The sequence below is a fragment of the Netta rufina genome (assembly GCF_964035555.1).
Source record: "Netta rufina genome assembly, chromosome: 8".
NCBI classification, from domain to species: Eukaryota; Metazoa; Chordata; class Aves; order Anseriformes; family Anatidae; genus Netta; species Netta rufina.
This window is the reverse complement of record NC_140131.1, coordinates 3,007,482-3,028,948: the sequence shown is the minus strand read 5'-3', so window position 1 is coordinate 3,028,948 and position 21,467 is coordinate 3,007,482. Positions and strand designations below refer to the sequence as shown.

General features: G+C 39.4%; 1 protein-coding gene across 1 annotated transcript in view; it reads left to right on the top strand.

Moving 5' to 3' along the window:
- PATJ (PATJ crumbs cell polarity complex component) overlaps window positions 1–21,467 on the top strand; it is a gene marked incomplete at both ends in the record, with an annotated part of 137,833 nt that overhangs the window by 48,327 nt on the left and 68,039 nt on the right. The window contains 7 exons of the mRNA XM_084291403.1: window positions 747–867; window positions 2,506–2,662; window positions 3,743–3,814; window positions 4,688–4,865; window positions 5,761–5,871; window positions 6,963–7,040; window positions 10,024–10,138. Coding sequence (XP_084147529.1) covers window positions 747–867; window positions 2,506–2,662; window positions 3,743–3,814; window positions 4,688–4,865; window positions 5,761–5,871; window positions 6,963–7,040; window positions 10,024–10,138 — 832 coding nt within the window. The remainder of the gene's footprint in view (window positions 1–746; window positions 868–2,505; window positions 2,663–3,742; window positions 3,815–4,687; window positions 4,866–5,760; window positions 5,872–6,962; window positions 7,041–10,023; window positions 10,139–21,467) is intronic.

Genomic DNA, 21,467 nt, shown 5'->3' with positions numbered 1-21,467 from the left:
GTCAGTGAAAGGAACTCCATCTTTTCCTCATTAGTTGTAGACCCAATCAGTTCTTTGAGCTAGATAGTAATGGAGTTGAGTGAAAAATGATATGGCAGAAGCAACGGTAAAAAGATACCTTTTATATCTACTTCTGGTAGATAAAGGAGTAGAAAGAGTCAAAGTTTTGGATAAATTGCAAAACTCAGAAGACTACTTCAAGTATTCTTGAGAATATCTTTTCCGAGTTGTTCATTCACTCGCTAATGAAAAAAGTGATAACCTCAGTCTTCCGTGCGCCAGCTTCTAAGCTCTATGCCTTTATAGGAAAAAAACTAAAGTGGAAAAGGATTTAATATCACAGCAACAGAGCATTTCTGACTATCTTCTTATGTGCTATGTACATAAACAGGCTAACTTTGTAGCTTCTACTGACACTTTTATACCACAGTGCACAATCTTCGGTCTATACATTTGTCACTAAAAACAACAAACAAACAAGAAGTAAACAACTTCCTGCCTGGATTGCAGGCAGGTAGAAAGAAGCAATTGCTTATATTACAACAGCGTTATATGTTTTTCACACCTTTCCTTAATATAGTGTCTAGATGAATGGTTAGTATTTTGTAGTTACCTGAATAAGGAAATATGAATGTAGTTGAGGAAATGTGAACGTTTGCTGTAAAATCAATGCTCATGTTAAATATCTCCATATAAGTTGCTGCTATTGCTTTCTAACTTTAATTACTTTTTTCTCCTCTGTGAAGTACGAAGAAAATGCTAGCGTAAGTTCGCTGTCTTCTGGAACTACAGCACACAGCAGCTATCAAAAAGGCAGATTGGATACTGAAGCTACCCAGTCAGGAACAGAAAAACAGATGGATTTAGGTTCGTAAAAAGTTTTTTTATTTGTTGTAATTTTGTGTTTAGAAATTTAACTTTTATACCAAAACACAAACTTGTTTTTAGTCTTTCAAATGATAAAATATTCAAATGGAGAGCTCTGCAGGCTCAAGGCAGTCTGGCTTTTAATAGGCTGCAGCTTCGTTTTCTTGCTGCTTCTTCAAATGTTTACCTACAGTTGTCACAAGTAATATTGAAAGTGGCTGCAGCTTTGTCCTGTCTGCAAAGAATCACTTTCCTCTGTCTAGCTACATCCCCAGGAGGACTCCAGGCTTGAGCTATTTTGTTTACGCATGTAATTTCTGTCAGAAATTTGTCTCAGTTACTGTTGACTGCTGATTCTATGGATCTTCACACCTAACAATAATAATGATAGATGTGGCAGGCTTCAGAGGTAACTTTGCCACAACCAACACATGCAAATGAACTCTGTGGTACATGATTGCATCTTGGTTTTATAATCTGTACTCAGGAGCAAAGTTTCTCCTTGTCAGATGGCTGGAGACTCAGCAACAGCTCTGAATATAGTTTGTAGTTCAATGGAGCCTGCTCTTTGGAGGAGATTTTTCTGGAGCAGCTCGTGGGCCTGTTTGCAGTACGAGAAGCTGTAGCAACCTTTTTAGTTTCCCAACAGCCCAACAAACTGTGAGTCTGGTCTATTTTTTTCTGATGGCTTCATGTGCATTGGAATGGACATTAAAATATGCCTTTCCAGTCTCCATACTGCGTCTCAAATGAGTGAGGTGGACAACCCTGTATGTGAGGATTTTCCCCTATTGGTTTTATGTGTGTTCTCCAGACTCTTGCTGGCCGAACTGTTACCTTCCCCAGGCTGCCACAGAGCAGCCTGGAGGAACTCAGGAAATCTGAGTGGTAATGGATGCACTGAAATGAATGAAGTGATTTTTTGGGGTGAAAATTTCTTCAGATTTAATCTGGATTGCTCCTGTTTCACTACATCAGTATGTATGATTTGAGGTACCTCTCCAAGGCCAAATTAATTTTCTTTTGTCCCTCACCCCCCCCCAATCAGTGATTAGGATTTGGTATGTCAACAGCAAACTAATTTATCAGCCTGCCTGAGAAAGTACTCACTGAGTGAAAGGAGGTACTTTCCTTCCTTTGTCACCTGCATCATATACAGCAGGAGCTGTGTTAACCACAATGGCAGACTAATGACTCTGGCAAGGAGCTCTGGTGGTTTAATTAATGTTGATATTTATGGCACCAAATTGACATCAGTCATCCGTGCTGGAGCAGGGCTTTGCAGTGCTCTCCCTGCATGAAGGATGGGTTCACTATTCCTAATCGTGTTTTTGTAAGAAACATCTGTCACGTAAGTTGTACCTAAGCATGTCTCAGTTCCACAAAGATCTGGCATTTCCTGTTATTGCCTTACAGAAGGCACATCAGAAGCCAGCTGCTATAAAAAAGAGTTTAGTGTGGTTAAAACTTCCTTCAAAATAAATGTTCTGTGTTGTGTTCTGTATCACTGAGTCTCTTGATCATCACGGACCATCTACATTTGGAACATGGTGAGCTAAGGGGTTTATTTCTGAAGGTGACAAGAAGATGCAGAGACAGAGGAAGCAAAAGTTTACATCTACACCTTTACTTCTTCAGGTACGAAGCTTTGGATCGACTCTAAAGTAACTGAGCTTGCCGTTGACCTAGAAGCTATTGAAAAGGAAGAACTAAAAGGGGAGGATTTTGTTTTCACCAGCAACCAGCAATCTGGGAGAGTTACCACATTAGCTCAGCCTAGAAGAGCATCATACAGGTATGGAGAAACACTTCTGTTTTCAGATGATTTTCACTTAATACTCGTAACTTTTTTCCTTCTTTGCTTAATTGACTAATTGTTGAAATCTTTGTGCTGCTCTGACATGTACTTTGGTAGGGGCCAGTTCTGTGACTTACAGCCTTGCTGAATTCTTACTTTCCGTGTTTCTTCCTGAGTACTGGGCCACCTAACCCACAGAGAGGAGAAGCCAGAACAGATGAGACTTGGAGGAGAGGGATGTAGCTTGCACTAGCAGCATTGGTCTTTACTTCTTAAAGAGTTTCCCTTTAGTTCCTTGCTATATCTCCATCCTCTTGCTTTTTCTTTTCCTCTCTTCTTTAGGGAAGAGCAGTTCAGCTATGACCATCAGGCCTGTGCTGGAAAGGTTTAATCTTGCCAGTACTGCTGGGAAGCCTTGAGCTGGCACTGGTCACAGACAGTTGCCACACCTTTAAATTGTCCCCTGCTTCCCCCACTAGTTTTGGGTGAGTGGGTCTACAGGACAACACTCAGGTCTACCAAAAATAAGTGCAAGCATGGATTGTTTCAACCTTTCTGTGGGGACATGCAATTTGATGCTCCCATTCCTCTGCCATGAAGAGATGAGTCATATGTAGTATAAAAGTTTAATTATACCCTATTCTGGGGTGCTTAATAGAACGCCCAGGATCTGTTCTCTCAGTTGCATCACACTAAGATTTCTGGTAAGCTAGACTGGCTTTATCATGTTTATATCCTTCTGTAAGCATCACAGCATATTAATCAGAAAGTAAATGTTAACTGCCTAAATAGCCATTCAGAATAAGGTACAGCAGTGGAAATGTGTATATCGCAGAACAGCTAATAAATTCGGCCTGCCCATCATGTTTATTTCTGGTGCATTCCTGAAGTACATTTAAACCTAAATACAAAAATTCCTGTCTAGTCTGTTGACTGTGCACATTTGATTTAAACTGGACACTCTGAAAAGGCGTTGCTGTCACACTGCCAGATACAAAATATGCAAGGAATTGTGACCTGGCATAGTTGATGCTTTTTTTTTTTTTTTTATTCCCTCTTCCCTCTGCCCCCAATTAGTGAACTGCCTGAGAGAGAAGAAGGAGAAGGAGAAGAAACTCCAAACTTCAGCCACTGGGGACCACCACGGACGTATGTTGATATGTTTACATTATTTTTCCCCATTTACCTTACGTCTTTATTTCTGAACCGGATTTTTTCTTATGTTTTTTCTTTCTCTTCCCTTGTCTCTCAGTAACTCAGGGTACTTGTGTACCTTGGGCTTTCATAGATACAGTGGATTTTTAACAGATGTTCAACAGAATTATACCTTCTATTTATAGAGCTGACTTGGGAAATCTTGGTGGGTTTATATTGTGGATGTTCTGCAAATTCATGTTCATTCAGTACCTACTAGGTGTGAACAATGTGCATAATGCTGCAGTTTCCTTTTCCATGGGTTCTCTGCTGAACTTTGAGGCATAATCTGAATTGTCATCCAGCTCTTACCACGTTCTCATTGTATTGTTAACATTTTTAGGTAAATTGACTTTATGTTCCTAAGTACTGTATTAAACAAATTCTGCTTTAGCTGATGAATATGCAAACAATACTCAGAAGCCAGTGTTCAGAAAGTTGCATGAAACTTTGTTTGTTTATTTTATCATTTGTTTAGCATACCACTTGCAGTTTTTGCCATTTCCAGTCAATTTCCTTAAACTGAAGGAGGCTGAGTTTGTTCACTTGAAGACCTGGCTGTTTTACCCTGACTTTCTCTAAATTGAAAGCCTATTAGAAGCACAGTGGGCATGGACTGGCAACAGGTTTTTTTTCTTTTTTGTGGGGTGAAGACTACTTGAGGGTAAAAAGCCACCTCTGCTGAGAGCATTCTTAGGCTTCTGGCTTCATCCCTTTGCTCTGTTAAACAGAATTGAAAGACCAAAAGCTTACATTTATTTAACGCTTTGCATTTAGTAGCTTAAGAAACTGTTTCAAGCTGTTAGACTTCTGTGCATATTTTTTCAGTGTTGAGATCTTCAGAGACCCACACGTGTCTCTTGGAATCAGTATTGTTGGTGGACAAACCGTCATAAAGCGCCTGAAGAATGGAGAGGAACTTAAAGGGATCTTTATCAAACAAGTTTTGGAAGACAGCCCAGCAGGAAGAACGAGGGCTTTAAAAACTGGAGATAAAATACTTGAGGTAAATGCAGATAGACCTACCTTTTCAATTTAAGAAATAAAGTTTGTCTCGGCTTTGGGAGAATGGAGGGAAGAACAAAATACTGCCACCTTTTATGTGAAGTATTGATGACAATGCATTTTGAAAACCAAAAATATATATATCCGTACTGTCATCTTTTCTTTTTTAAACGTCAAGCTGTGGAGGTCTTTTAACATTCTTCTGTATATTTAAGAAAAGATAGCTATTTGATGGGGAAATGAGAAGGGGAAAAAAACCTTCTTATATAAATGAATAATAAGTAATAATTTATGCCCTGACTTGTTGGCCTAAATTACAAATATAGAAGTGCATACGGAAATTTGGGCTGTTATTTTGTCTGATAATTTGGGGTAGTTAACAGTCTGGTTAACCACAGTTTAAGGGAAAATCCTGAGTATGGGAAGTGGCTTAGGTGTGAATGGCATTATTGCCTTGGGGAGCCCAGATTCAGACGTATTCATTTGGAGAAAAATAAGTGAAAATCAACACAGCCAGAGATGACAGTCGGGAATGCCATTTTTGTATGTGCTTCAGGGTTGTATGTGATGTTTTGAAAAATTGTTTCAAAACGGATTTAGTTCACAAACAAGTAGAATCTGAAAGAGTTGTACTATACCCAGCATTCTGCGAGAGTCTTACTCATTATGTTTTTGTCTAGAATTACTTTGCGAAACATATGGCCATCTTTATTATGAATAAATTCTAAGCAGTATGCTTTTCCTCGAAGTATCATGGAAAAATCTTTCAAAAATAATTTCTGTTGACTGATTTTGGTACCTTCCTCATATACACTAACCTGTGAATGTTTGTGGTCCCTTGTAAAGGCTCAGTGCAAAAGACAAGCTACCTAATGAAAATAAACAATATTTTTTAGGTTTCTGGGATAGACCTACAGAATGCCACACACGAGGAAGCAGTAGAAGCTATCAAGAATGCGGGAAATCCTGTTGTGTTCATAGTTCAGAGTTTGTCTAACTTACCAAAAGTGAGTTTATTCCTATTTTTTATTCCAAGAATTAATAAATGTGTATTATGCGTCTTCTTTCAAACTTGGATAAATTTCTTTTTGCAAGATCTGTCAATTTTTATGTCTATCCCTTCTGTCAGAGTTTCTGCTTATAGACCATATGATTACTTATCTGGCCCGATTCAAAACCATGTTCTTCTGATGTAAGTTGGGTAGAGATAAATTTGTTGACTAGGTGTTAATTCGGTTCTCCCATCTGTGCAATTGATTCTGGCCGTGTGCTTTCATTTGTTTGTATTTCATCATCTAAAAATATAGTCTGTTATCCAAATGAACAAAAGCGTGATGAAAAGTAGCCAGATTCCCTCTAGCAGCTCCATGTAAAATGTATCATCAGACAAACCTCAAGCAGTTCTTTCAGAGCAAGTTAAATTTCAAGAGATGTCGGTGTTTCCTCATCTTCAAGACTAAGGCAAGAAACCTCTTAAAGCCTGTCTAAGAAAAGGCACACAATTCTTTATGCCTTGAAGTATATACAAAAAAAAAAATAAATACAAGACTTCTATATACTTTTGATATAATATGAGCTATTACTTGGGTATTTTGGTGGAACTTAATCTATGTGCCTGCCACCAGCTGTAATCAAACTACCCTAAATATTTCCCCTTGTAAGAATAAAGAACAGCAGGGAGGAATATTATGGAGTGTCTGAACGTTATCTTTTATAATGTGTCTATGTGCATGGACACTGGTCTCTATTTTCTGACTCCCTGGGCAAACATATTAATCAGCTCTGAATAATTAACGACTGATATTTTAAGAACTGACTCCAAACTGAGGTTTATATCAAGTGTGTGCATTCATATTGTTGACTTCAGAGTAATGCTTAATTGAATAGAGAGATGGGGCTAGGTATCAAACAGTGAGCACTAAAAAAACAGCATGTTTATAACTTCAGTAAGAGCGTGTAACTCAAAACTGCACTGCAATGTACTTCTACATGGGACAAAATGAAGTGCACTGGATAGAGCTTTATTGGTGTCATTACCTTAGATGTTTGTTTTGCAACTGTAATGCTAATTGTATTTAATACATACATTGTTTTTCAGGTGGTTTCTGCTGTACAGCCTAAGGGAATCAAAGTCAGCAAAGATCAGGATGCAAACAAAGAAAATAAGAGTGAAAAGGTATTTATTTCATTTAATGCCAAATTTTACGAAATAACGAGCGTTGTAACTGTATGATGAGCCCCAGTGAAGACTGAAGTGAAATTTGAAGTGCTTTGTTGAAATATCTTTGATTCAAGTACCGTTTGCCAAATTTCTGCCAAATGGAAGGCAGGTTTCTGATTAATGTTCTGTGGTCTCCCCTGGTGCTGAAACCCTGCACTTATTACAGCTCTTCGTTGGCATTTTTCTGGAAGTACCTGTCTTGCTCCATAGGGAGGCAAATTGATTCTCCTTGTGCAGTGGAAATAGAGAAATAATAACATGTAACAAATAATATCCTTAATGTGAGGCTGCCTGAAATTCAGTAAAATCATGTTATAGGATAATTAAATCAGCTAGGTCTCTTATGTTTCCTATTGCTGTGTAAAACAAGGAAATGACCAAGTGATCTGTAGCTGGCCTGCTAATTGTGAAGCAATTACTGCACAGGAACTTTTGAAAAACCTCACAGCAAATTTTTTAAAAAGGAAAAAAATATGTTTAATATAAACCACAGTTTTAGTCACTAGAAAAAGGGGAAAGAATATCTTTTCATTCCCAGCCAGGTTGCTCTAGTGGCCTAAGTATTTTCCTCGATGCCTTGTTCCTGGGAACTGTGCTTACGAGTGTAGGTCAGGTACAACTTTGAGGGTATCTGGACTGGAGGAGCAGAGACAGAGTTAGTGTGGATGATAAATTTTGCTTGGTGTGGTTTAAATGTCAGCTATGAATATGGTGAAGTTTTGGTTTGATCCAACTCCGTGTAGTGTTCGCTGTACAACCGAGAAGGCCCTCGGTCTCTGAAAGCGTTTTTAGGTCTTGTTTCAGATCCTGTCAGATATGGATGCTGTGAGGCTCAGTTATTCCAAAAAATCAAGAAAGGTGTTGAAGTTGTGCTTTCATGCCAGTGAATAACGCTTATAATGAAGCAGTTACGGTCCCTTTTTCATGGTTTTATTGTTTGTATTTCTAATCTGAGAAATGCTCATGCACTTGCCATGCGTTGCCTTTAATCTCTAGGACTCCAGCATGTCACTTTCTGTAGCGTTTGGAGGTTAAAGAGGGAACCTAATCTTTATCAGACCTTTTTTGTCTACTGGTCCTGTAAACTGGTGGGTGGAATATAGAAGACTTTCATTGCCTACATACATAGCTCCTTTTTAGCTTTGAACATTAATTCACAAAGCAGTCACACTGTGCTGCAGTAAGGGCATCTCTGAGTTGGAAAGATTTGCTATTAGTGGATTACTAGTCTGCTTCCCTATGGGAAATCACTGATATTTCCAGTCCTGTCTTCAAAGTGGCACAAAAGAATTGGGTTTGAAAGCGACCATATCGAGCTGAAAAAACTGCCTGTTCCTGTGTGATGAATTATCTTTTCAATACTGAAGGTTTTTCTACTTAAACACTTAAAACAATTGAGCTGCATATCGACAGATACTGAAGTTATTTTGCTGTTTGGCTGTTTTAAGCTGTGCTTTTGCCTTTGTGCTGGAAGGAGCTGTGCTAATTCAAAACCATGGTGTAACAGGGTGCTACAGCACAATTTATACACCTGGGTTTTCAGTGGGCAAGAAAAGCTTGACTTTCTGAGCCATAGCAAGCTAATGGATAAGCTTGGGTGTCTTGTGTAATTTCACACGGATTTTCTACCAAACGTTTAAGGTCTTACAAAGACAAAGGGTCAAATTTTAGACTCTGTGTTGTTACTAAATTGCAGCGATACCGGTTTATCATAGGCAGCTGGAAGCAGGGCTGCAGGTTTTCCATCTTTACCTGCTGGTAACACAGAACAGGAGCCCTCGGAGATTTCTTGGGCCTTCTGGATTTCGTACAGTTCTGCCTCTACTGGGATCAAACAAAAAGCAGGCAGCTTGTTTGGTGTATTGTGTACTTAGGGGAAACAGCTGTCATGTCTCCAAGTGCTCTTACTATACACTTTAACTACCATTGGCTAGAAATCATTTCATTTATTAATGTTATGCTGCCTTCAGTGCAGCATTTTTCTGTAATGCTTTTTTTAAACCAATGGGACGATGCCAGTCTTAGGATCTCAGAAAATGTACTATGCAGCTGGTATTGCAGCTGGCTACTTGTACAGAATAGTGTAAGTTTAGGCTCAGGATTTTAGAAATCTATATGCAGGTTTAGCTTTCGTCGTACACAATGGAAAATTTGATTGTAGGTTTGGTGTTTGGGTGCTGAGATGTAATTCCTGGCTATAGCAGAAATTCATCACGGCGTTCTGGCTGCCCTAATGGCGTAACGTACTCGGTGTTCCCTTTCTAAAGTGCATCCTGCTATTAGTAGTGGGGTTGCATGGGATACACTTGAATGTAATTTAGTGAAACCGTATAGCAAACTAAGGCACTCTCCTGTTACCCTCAGCTATAAAAACACTTGTTCAGGCGAACAAGCGGCTGTTTTCATTAGATTCTGAGCCTATTCCTTACGCCTGTTATGCGCCGCTATATGCATCATTATCGGAGCTGCCTGTATTTATGTGAGGTAATAGAATTTTATTGTAAGTTATAATTCAAATTATGTTTTAAATTTTAGCCAAAATGGAGGTGAAATATGTCTGAATATTCTTGTAGCTGCATTGAGTTCTTGCTTTGTATTTAAAAGTTTGTTGACTGCAAACGGTACGGGGATATTTTGTTGTCAAGCATCTCTAATGAAAAATGGGGTATAATTTAATGTTTATTTTTAACCCTTGATTAATGCTCATACTTTCATGTTTATGGTACACAAGTGTTTTGTCAACAACTGTGCATGCATGGCTGTATTTTCTTTCTTCGGGTTCAGTGTCTCTTCTTGTTCTGATTTCTTGCACAGAAAGGATATCCTGCAGATTTTAGCTTTGTAATTAAGTGCTGTGTATGTACACATGTAGCTAGGGCTTTTTTTATTGTGCACGGAGGATGCAAAGCATGTAATTACTTTATTTTGAATCCATTAGAGAAAGCATGGGGCTCCACCTCCGATGAAATTGCCACCTCCTTATAGAGCACGTGAAAGACTGCCCTCAGCGGAAGCTAACGTGGATGAAGAGGAGGAAGAGCCTTCTGCAGAGAGTGAGTAGTGCTGCCATCGTTACGTCAGGTTATGTTTGTGGGACACAGTTGGATTATGTGATAAACATATCTGCCGTTTTCTGCTTGTGTTATGGAAGTGGTGCTGTGTGGCAATAAGCTCTAATCCTCAAACCTGTTCTTACCAAGGGCTACTGATTGTAACTTACATGGTCTTCTCTTACCAGCCAGGCTCTTATAGCTCCCTTCTGTAACGAGATGTAATCTGTTTTGTCTCAAAGTTTCTAGGCGAGGTCTAGAGGGCTTGCTTTGGCAGTGCTGTCAGCAGAGGAAGTCAAAAGTTATGCTTTACCATTGGAATTGGGGTGGCAGTTGAGCAGGCCTAGGTTGAGAACCACAGGTGCGTAGTCCTCACCCTAAAAAGTTGCAGTTGATTTCTGGCATTGCTGTTCATATTAAATATTTGCCTTTAAAAAGAAAATTTTGCTAATTCGTTGATTCAGTGCTGTTCAGAGAGAAACTCCAATTTTTGTAGTGTCTTTTATGGGAAAGGTTCTGCAGCTCTTCAGCCTGTTTTATTTATGCAGGGAATCGCAATGATTATCACTCTGCAATCATTTAGGGACCTAAAAAGTAGGATGTAGTGCAGTTTGAGAGCTTCCCACAGCATGACTGAGATTCCAGGATACTACTTTGTTAATTCCAACGCTGGATAAATGGGATATTATTATCCATAGCTTGTCTTCCAATAAAATATTTAGGGATATTAAAGTTGCAGTTAGGAATCCTAAATTAGTTTTTAATGAGTCACTTTGATTTTTTGATTATTTTTTTTTACACACTATTGTACTAAAACAGCATACGTGCTTGTTGTGTTTTTGGTTGTTTTTTTTTTTTTGTTTGTTTTTTTGTTTTTTGTTTTTGTTGTTGTTTGTTTGTTTGTATGTTTTTTCAGCTGTGATGTTGCTCCTCATCTTGTGCCTTGGAGTGTTATTTGCCCTAGTATGGGCAAGACAAAGCAGAGGGATGCTGTGGTCGCTTTTGACCTTGAAGCAACTGTGGCTCCCATTCAGAGTGGGATTTCTTCTTCCTTGCTGGCAGTGGTGTGCCATTGAAGCAGAGATGATTAATGAGATTGGTTAGTTTGTCGCTCTTAAGGTCTTATTGGTGGGGATGAAAAAGATTTTGAAATGTATTTCTCACGGAAACTGTGATGAGGGCACAGAAGCAGGGTTTTCATCTCAGCGTCTGTTAATTTAAGGGAAAGTTGGTAGTTCTTGAACCAACTGAGATTTTTCCAGAACGTTTTTACTGAGTTTGCCATCTTATCTGTTTGCTGTATGTAAGTTAGTTACCTCAAGAAGGTATTTTTGTATTTTGGGGGGTGATAGTCACAAGGAGCATTTCACTACAAACTCAGTGAATGTCAGATTAAACGTATCCCGTACTTTTAAACCACCTCTGCTTCTAAAACACCAATTGTAGCAAACTGATTTCAGCTTGTTATTAATTATTTATAATTCCCAGTTAAGGATTAGATTTGATAACTAGCCTCATACCCAGTTATGTAATTAGGATCTTCCTCTGTCAGTGTGCCTGATAGACCTAAGTTAATACTTTGCACAGAAGTAATTTCTTATTAATGGGCTTGATCATTTTTAGCTGTTCTGCAGTTCCTAATGATCTTGCCAGCTGAGACCAACAGCTGAAAAGGTAAAGCTACTGATACTAAATTCATCAATCTTAGCAGATTTGGCAGCAGCAAGCAGATCTGTTCAGATGACTCTCCTTCTCTCTACCTTTTTTGCTCACTGAAGTTGAATGTTTTGCTGTAACTGTCTTAGCCATGAATCCTGGAAAATCAAGATATGCATTTACCACTTTATTCTTCCCCATCTAATTCTATTTTTTGAAAATAAAAATCAGACTCTGGAGTCTTAAACTGAATTTGTACCTCAACCTTTGAAGCATGTTAGAAACAGCCTAACTGTGCTTAACAATGGTATTAAGCATCTTGGCAGCTGGGGAATGAGTTTTACAGAGTCTGTTTTCTGTGATCACTTGAAGAAGTCCTCTCTCTAAGTTCCAGTACAGTGGTATTTATGTGATCGACTTAACGTTGTTAAATTTTATCCAGATTTTTGAGCACCGTTCCCAGAAATCTCAGTCCAGGCCTGTACCTGCCCTTTTAACAATGTCTATTTGTTATTTAACATTTTCATACTGGTCCATTCCTTACCCATTTAATCTACTAGCTCTACTGTTTTTGTACATTTAACTAATTATTTACTGAGCTTCACTGAACAATAGTTGAATTACATTTCTTGTTTTCTGTATTTAGAAGATTCAGGTATCTTAAAAGGCATAAGTGTTGTCTCAGGTAAATTCACATCATAGTCCCTCCTTCCTTCGTTTACTTTCTGCAGTTCTCAGTCTGTGCCAATAGTGTAGAAGGTCTTAGGAGGCATTTTGAGGTGGGACAGCTGTTAAAGCTATGCACTCTGATTGCTCTCCTCGTGGATATTTTATTTTTAGCATTCTTACTAATGTAACTTCAGAGTTGTGAACCTACTCATCAATTTCCTTCATACTCTGGAAGTAGTTCACTTGGTATACTTGATGGTTTTTTTCCTTGCTTGTCATTTGTTCCATCCCATCCTCCCATCTTTTGCCTCATGCTCTTCATCATTCCCCATATTGAAAACGAAAACAAATCACTTAAGTCGTCCTGCCATAACAGAGAAAATTTTTCTTTCCTTTCTGTCCTGTCCATATGGCATCGCAGTCTCCGTGTTTTGTCTGTTTTCTCTTTAAGGTGTCTGAATAACCTTTTGGTATTGATTTAATTTCCCCTGTGGGATCTAAATCCACTTGCCTTTTGGCAGTGCTCCCTTTTACTTCTGCTTTTCCAGCACTGAAACTGTAGCATTCATTGCTGACTTGTAGCAGTTATTTCTTGTAAATGTTCTGCCTTTTCATTTCAGAGGAGGTTTTTGATCCAAATAGGGTGAATCCTTGCTGGATATAGAACTTCTGCATAGTTCTTGGTTTAGAGAAACCCCATACATCCTCCATGTTTCTGTGATTTAATTGCTGAACCCTGTTAACTTTGCAAAGAAGGTCCAGATTTTATTTATTTATTTTCAAATGTCTTCTTGTATCCAAGGCCCTTAGCTTCAGACCTGCTTCACCTTACATTTCAGATTAATGTAAGCCACCATTACCTCCAAGATCATTACAAGTTCCCAAATTGTGTTTTGCCAGATTTTGAGGGCAAGTAGAAAATACCATTTCCTCTTGTTCTGTTATTTTTCTTTCTAGTGATGCTGTTGAATCTTTGTCAGCATTCAGCTCCAACTGCGTAGTGTGCTTCTTGTTTACTTTTTCCTTTGACTATGCTGTATTGAAGTGTTAACTGGAAGCCTTAAAACAGTTTTGTAAAACTTGAAGCATGTCAGCAGGAATGGTAGTTACATTGGTAATAGCTGGAGAAGGAAGACCAAACTTACAGGACTTGTAGAATAATTTGTTTTATTGCTTTCTTATTTAACTCTTGGTCAGATCAGTTTATTAATTCTTAATCCTGCTGCAAAAAAAGAGCCTTCAAAATGCTTCATCCTATAGACCCGGAAATATTACAATGTAAGTTCAGAGTTTTTTTCCTCCCCGTATTAGAAAGTCCATAAGGAAGAGTTAATAACTGTTAATAAGAGTTAATAACAGAAGTTATTTTGGAGGACGTCACTTTCCAAGAAGAATTTTTTTTAAGGTTTCCGAAACCTTAAAAACATCACGTTTTGAATAGGATTAAAAAAAAATGAAAACAAGTAAAAGGAGGGAAGAGCACACAAAGAAGCTATTTGTACTGGCAAGCAGCTGTGCTCCAGGCTGTGTCAATAGGCAGGGGTGTGTTTTCCTTCGGTGGCGGATGGCTGTAGGTGTGCGCTAAGGCTCTGCTAATAGACTAATGTGCACCCTGGTGTGGCTTATTGCAGTAATGAGGGGTTAGTTGTAAAAAGAAGTGGAGGAAATGGATGGGCAGAGGAGTTGGTAATGGAATGTTTTGTAAGCTTGTCTTTGGGGCATTCCTAACTGTACACTTTAGATATTTTTTTGTGATAGAATTGAAGCAATCATAGGTAAAGACCTTAAGAATATATAGAAAACTAAAGAGACATCTGCTGAAAGAACTTGGCCCCCTTAATTTCTATAGATATTTTATTTTTTGGTAAAACTCCTTGTCTAGTTAAGAGACTGAGATTGATCTGGTTGGTTTCAAATAAGTTTAAAATAATAAAAATAGATAAAAATTTGTGAAAGGTGACTTAGATAATGGACTAGATGCTTCTATGCTCAGACTTCCTGTCTGCAGGGATATTTAACTGTATCTAATAAGGGGGTAATAATGCCCCCCTCCTTCTATTTTGTCTGTAGATAATGCAAAAATCAATGAAGCTGTAAGAAAGCATAATGATTAATCTTCTTAAAACGCTTTTGAGGAATGGTGGCTTCTCTACCAAAAGAAGAGATTTTAAAACTTCTCTAGTGTTTTGACCCTGCATTTCCCATCGTGATAAATCTGTGGCTGCTTAGGGTGAAACGGGTGAGTGTGTGTGGGGGTTGGTTCACACAAACCCACTCTGCCCATTGCCCACTTGGGGTTGGGTTGGTGTTAGAGAGCACATGGGTATGGCAGCAGAGCACCCTCACCATTCAGACCCGAGGCTTTTAGCAGCTTGCATAGGGTCACAAATGTCCGTACTCCAGCGTGAGGATGAGGGCTTTCATTAAAAACAACAGGTAAAGTGCGATAGAGCTCAGCTGAGATGTGACAGAAGGTATGGTCAAGTATGTGGGGTGTGAAAATATGACCTCAGGAAGTCTCTGTGTCTTGTTGTGGGTGAAGATGACAAAGCTATCATTGTCACTTCAGAAAAACACCAGAGTTACTAACAGTAACTAAATAAAAACAAAGAAACATTCATAAATCAATTTAAGTCTTGAGAATCTGACATTATGTAAAGCAGTGCTACAACAGAGGAGAAGCAATTTTGAATTTCATTTTAATTTTGGGGGGAGGGTGAAGAAAACAACCCCAAACCTGGGATCTTCAGGTGAGGCAGCTTGTGTAGCCAAACACTGCCTCTCCAATAGATGTCACTGCAATCAACAGCAAATAGAGATGATGTTCAAAGAGCAAGATGTAGCCTGGAAAAATGCTTCAAGCATTAAGAAAATAAAATACTGAAAACATGATAATTAAAATTTTTAATTTTCTGAAATCTAGAAACAAGGATATTTAGTACAGTGCATTTCCAAAGATCATGCAAGAGCCAGGATTTGACAAATAGAGCGGTGACATTTTTTTTGCTTCGTGTTAATCTCTGTTTAATATGACTCTGTACTGCTAATCTTCTTTCCCCATACTTATTCTGACCCATAATTAGATAAAATATTGAAGTTTTGTTACCAGCCCTAATGTAGCATCCAGAAAGGTTTTGCATTCCAGGCAGACTTGCAAGCCGTTGTGCCACATGAGGATAGATCACAGCGTTGGTGTCACTGTAGTTAGAGGTTGGGGGTTAGTTTGGGCTTTTGTTATTTGGCTCTTTCTATTTTTTTTTAACTCTGTTTGTGAATCACATACACAGTTTTCAGCATCTGATGAAGTATTGCAAAAGGAAATTACATTTTTGATGAATTAATAGTAAAATTGCAGCTGGGACTTCTTGTATTTTTTTTTTTTTTTACTGTGTGCTTGTACATAATGCACTGAACAGATGGCTTTGTGTGTGCTGTGATACATATTCTAAAGAAAGGACAATGAACTTTAAAAATGAACAAATTAATGGTATTAACAAAATAACTATTAGAGTATTTTGAGTTGTTTAAATGTACCATTTGGCACAGAGAATTAGTAAGGATTTCCCCAAATGAATAAGTATGTTTATAAATTGAGAGAGATTTTTATCTTTTTGTAATTACTAAATGAGGGATTTTGCTTCTTTTCAATATTTTGGTTCAACAGACTCATTGTTGTAAAACTGATACTGCTTATTCAGAGTTGCAGCAAAATGCAAGTTATGATGAAGTTTGAATTTTTCTTGTGCTTCTAATAACAGATTGGTTTTGTTTTCTGACACGTTAAAAAACAACAACAACAACAAAAATTCATGAATGCATATCAGTGTTGGGAAACTGCAAGATTTGCAGCGTTGGAAAACAACACATTTAGTGAAGCCATTTGACTGAGAAATTCATTTTTTTTTAACCCCTGTATTTGCATGAAAAGGATGCTTGGATAAATAATGTTCATTAACTGTTACTTTGCCGTGCAGTGGGTCATTAAGCGTGATAGTACCTGCAGCGAGCAGTGACATAAACAAACGTTTGAGGTGACTCGTGTTTGGGGACAGAGATGTAATTCGAATGCTAGCAGAGCAAGGCAGTGCACAAACAGCAGCCGTAGAGCATCAGTGGGTCAGATGTGGGAAACCAGGGAGCTGCTTCTCCCTGCATACTTTCATAGGCAGCTTTCATCTGCTGGCAGATGTAACTGTTAGCTTGTGGGTAGCTTGAAATTAATATAATTGATGGCATCTCATAATAGAAACAGACAGACGGTTTGCCCTTAAGGAGAGAAAAATCTCAGAAAAATAGGCCCAAGGTCGTCAGAAGAAAGACAAGCACTGAGTCTGTGTATGATGAGGATTTGAGCTGCTTACAGCATTGAATGTTTGTCAGGAATGCAGATATCTTGAAGTACATGCTGGTACAGCAATGGTACAAGGGGGTTTCCCAGGTAAGGATTCGGATCTATCTCTATATTGTATTTGTTTCCAGCAAGTCATTTTAAGCATTTTTAGTGATATTTTAGAACTAGTGAAGTGCTGGAGATTAGAAAATAATAGCACAGATCTTATTATTTTTTTTTCCTCAGTTTAAAGCATGGACATTTAGCATGATTAGAATACTGAATGCATTTAATGTCTTTAAAATATTTTGTCTTGTGTTTCCTTATAAATCACTGTTTCATTGTAGGTGGGTGTTCAACATTGTTATATACAAAACTGATGCAAGCACGCCAGTGCTTAAAGTATAAGAATTCCTAGCATTAAATTTCTTGCTATATAGAATAATCTACTCTTCCATAACTGTTATTGTAATGTAGAGACAGATGGCTGAATTTTCTTCACTTTGCTTGTTAAGAATGTGTTAGGTAAATGTTTTTAGACTAAAATAAAAAGCTGCTGGGGAATCTAAACTGAATATTCAGCATTTTCTTAGTATAAAGAGGCAAAACAAGAATAAAGCAATGTGATAGTAAACAAATGAGCTATTTGCAATGAAGGATAATCTAATCTTTAAATATTGCCTTAGATTGCATTTGTTCTTAGGTATGATCTTTTCTACCAACACAAGCCAGGTATCCAGAGAATAGCATTAAAATGCTAGGCATGAAATATACTGATTTGATGTTTTAAGGTTATTAAATTGTTTCAGGCTTGGTGCAGGTAGCTTATGTTTTTGGGGGTCTTTGATCTTATGCAGGTGTTACAGATAAGCAATTTCATATAACTCCCATCATAGATGGAAGATGATGTCTGTGGTATAAATCTGCATACACAAGTATCACTGTACAAACTTGCTAAGAGAGGATAATAATACAGGTAGATGTTTATATTACTCTCATTGAAGAACAATATCACTGCAATGACTTGCAACTAAAGATATATAAACAAGAATGCAAATATTTAAAGAAATAAATGAAAGACAAATACTAGTCCATAAAAGGTGGTTATGTGTTTATCTTCTTGAACGTCTGGTTTTGAGATAGGAAGATATCTTTCATCATTACCATCATAAATTATGTTGCTCCACTGCACAAAAAAAAAAAAAAAAAAACCTTCTGCTTATGCATCATGTCTTGTCCAGACTAGCAAAGAATGGCTTTTAGTTGGAATACAGAATAGATTATTTGCATAATAGCTCTGCTCCAAAATGATCTGTTTGGTTTAAACAGTAACTCCTCCAAATATGTAGTGGAAGCAAGCCTCTAACAGAAGGGGAAGTAAAAATGTGAAATGACAATAATTTTATTCCTTACAGATGTTACTTAATTTTCTGCAATATTATACTAATTGAGACAGCTGTCCAGAATAACTTCTTTAACTGTTTGAGAAAGTTGAAGTTTTTTTCCTCCTCAGTCTTAAGTCTTGATTCTCTCTTATTCGACACAGTGGCTTAGGGGCTAGTCATCAATTTACCTTCTGCTTTGTACAGATATATAATTGCTCTTTATCAGACTAGCTGGCATTTAAAGAGCGATCCAGAATATTTATCTGTAGGTATGCTAGCTATAGTACACCACAAGACTACCAAACTGTTTCATGGCATGTTGTAGCTACATGCATGTTGAAAACCACTTGCAAGCTAATGACGTGAGGAAGGATACACACACACATATGCACATGCGTGGGTGTGCATGAAAGCCTTTGATATCTGCATCAGATGAACATCTCTATTTTATTAGCAAATTCGAAATATTTCTGCTATATTGAAATTAGAAGAGATGTTGTGGTGATGGGCTAAAGGGCAGGTAGTTCTTCCTGCTATCCCAGAAGCAATAATGAGACTTTTATTAGTAGTATATTTACAGGCATGTCTGTTTGCCTTGTCAGTGTTTAGAGATCGCAGCTTGAGCTCTTCAGTCTCTGTCTCATAACAAAAAGTTATTAGGGGCAATGTTAAAGCATCGATCTTTTGGGAATCATCAAGGAAGCAACAGCTTTCTGTTGCTGTGAATGTAAAAAGTGCGTGTCTGCTGAGAGGAGGTCTGAGGAGCAAAGCCCTCCGAAGCTGAGGACCCAAGGCTGTGCTGGCATCCCTCTGCAGAGAGCTGTGTGTGTGGGCAGCATCTGCGGCTGCTGGCTCCTGTTCTGCATGGGCCTGCTGGTGCTTGTTGGCAGTGAGGGGTGAGTGCCTCCATCGAGACAACCATCGATCCCGTTGTGCGCTGATAGGTGCCTGCACACGAGGAGCCCGATCTGCCTGTGTGCAGTTTACCTTTGGAAAGTATTTCCAATGGGCAGGTGGCACATCAGTCTCTGACCTGTGGCTTCTTGGTGCTGTGTGCTCCCTGCTCTCCCACTGCCCTGGATCCGTAACCAGCCAGTGCCAGGATCCACAGCTGTAATTCAAGATCCAGGAGCAGAGTCAGCCTTGGCATCATATGCTGGGGTCGTTTTGAAGAAGGTAAGGGAGAAGGGGGAGCATGGTGGAGGAATGGGATTTGTTGGGTAGAGCATGCAACAGGAGAATAGGGCAGGTAAGGGGACTGTTTGGGTCTTCATCTGGGGGAAGGACGAGTCTCAAGTGTGGAGGAGGACCCCAGTCTTCTGCATGTCATTGTGTGCACAGAGTCCAGCACAGAGCCAGCAGCTGCTGCAATTTCTAAAAGCAGTGCCTGAGCAAACTGAATTTGGGAATTGTTGTTCAGGTAATGAGAGTAGTACTGCCAGGTGACAGAGCTACGGGTGGATTACATACCTGGTAAACCTTGACTTCCTCATACCATTTTGTGGTTTTTCTGTAGATACCAGATGCTTTCAACTTCTTTTTGTTTAATGCCTTAGGTATTTCCAGAGTTCTTTTATCTGAAAATTCAGAACCATAAGCTTAAGCTGTGTTATTTGACCTGTCAGTGTTAAACTTATGTATTATACTGAACCAGGTGCTCTGTAAGGTGAGGTGGGAAGTTGCCATTTCCATGTCATGATGATCCTGGGAATATTGTGAGATATTGAACATAGGTCTCGTATCTGTAACACTTAGTTGCTTAGGGTGGAATCACATACTGGAATTAGGAGTAATTTGGAGGGAAATGCCTTAGAGTGTGTAGGTACAAGGCATTCATTTGTGTGTGCACGTGGCATTCAGTTGTGCCTATTTACAATCTGCTTGTGCGACCAGAGACTTTTTACTCCATCCAACAATTCAAGATATTATACTGTGTTTTCTATCCCTCACAGTGTTTTGGCAGTAAACAGCAAGCAGTAGCACTTGCTGTACCTTAAAACAACACCCGAGTGTATATCCCATAGCGCTGCGGCCTGCAGCTGGCCTGGCAGGGCCCTGAGGGCCTGACCTGTGGGGCCGCGCAGCCTCAGCCATTGCTGGGCAGGAGCAGGGAGCAGATCCTGAGGAGATCCCTCAGCCCCTGCCACTCGGCCCTGCAGACCTGTGTGTCTGCTCTGTGCTGGATTGTAAACCTTACTGCATACTGTGTTCTGAACCAACAAGTATGTTTCTTTCAGGTGTTTGGCAATAAACTCAATTTGAAACCACGCAGAAGTCTGCCTGTGATTTCCTCCATTTTGTAACCTGTTATCCTCTTAGGGATATGACAGGTTATTTGGGGATTATCACAGTATCATTTTGTTGTGTATCGTTACTGTATTTGAATAGGCAATGCAGCAATTTTACAGCGAGACCTCATTTCGGGATTGAGTTGTTAGGTGCGGAAGATGTGATTTTTGAAACACTGCTTTTCAAGGGAAGAAATCCATTAAGTGAACAGCCTGACAGAGTGGCGAGCAGTCAGCGAGGTGTCATTGAAGGGGCGAGAGAAGAGTAGGAGGGAAAGAAATGAGATGAGACCAGGACTTGATGGACGAGGGAGTAAGTAGAGCTGTATGCAAGGATGAGCACGGGCAGCTTATGAGCGAGGGCCAAGAATGCCACTGAAAGGGATTTTATGAGGAATGGGGAGCGCAGCAAGGCCTGTCGGCCACAGAATGATGCAGTCATGCTTTTGTGCATGCAGGAGGCACGTTGTGGCGTTGTAAATGGGATGGACTCGCACAGTGACACACGGCAGGGAGACAGCCTCCTCCAAGGGCTGAGCCAGCGGCAGCTGCCGGCAGCGCAGGCGGATGGCTCTTGGCGTCAAAGCAAACCGAAGGGCTAACCCTTTTGGCACCCATTGCTGGGTCATTACAGCAGCCAGTCGGTACATCTGCTCTGGCCCTTCCTCCCCGTCCCTGGAGAGCTGTGTCTGCAGATCCCTCCTTTTCCAGCTCAGCTGCTGCCTGCCCCCTGCACGGAGGGGTTGAGGACAGGGGTACCCATTGGGTTCTCTCTGTGCTGCCTGCAGTGAGGAGTTGAGTGCGGAGTTGTGAAGAGTTTAACGAGTACTTCTGTGAGTACTGCAGCTAATGAAGTTGGATTCCTACAGATTTGTGTCTCCTGCTCGACTGACTTGGGTGTCAAGGAAGGTGTGAGCTCTGATTTAAGCTTTTCCTGCAATTGGAGCATTTCTAAGGGCTTTCTCTCATGTGAATTCTTTGGTGCTTTAATAAAGTGTGATCTC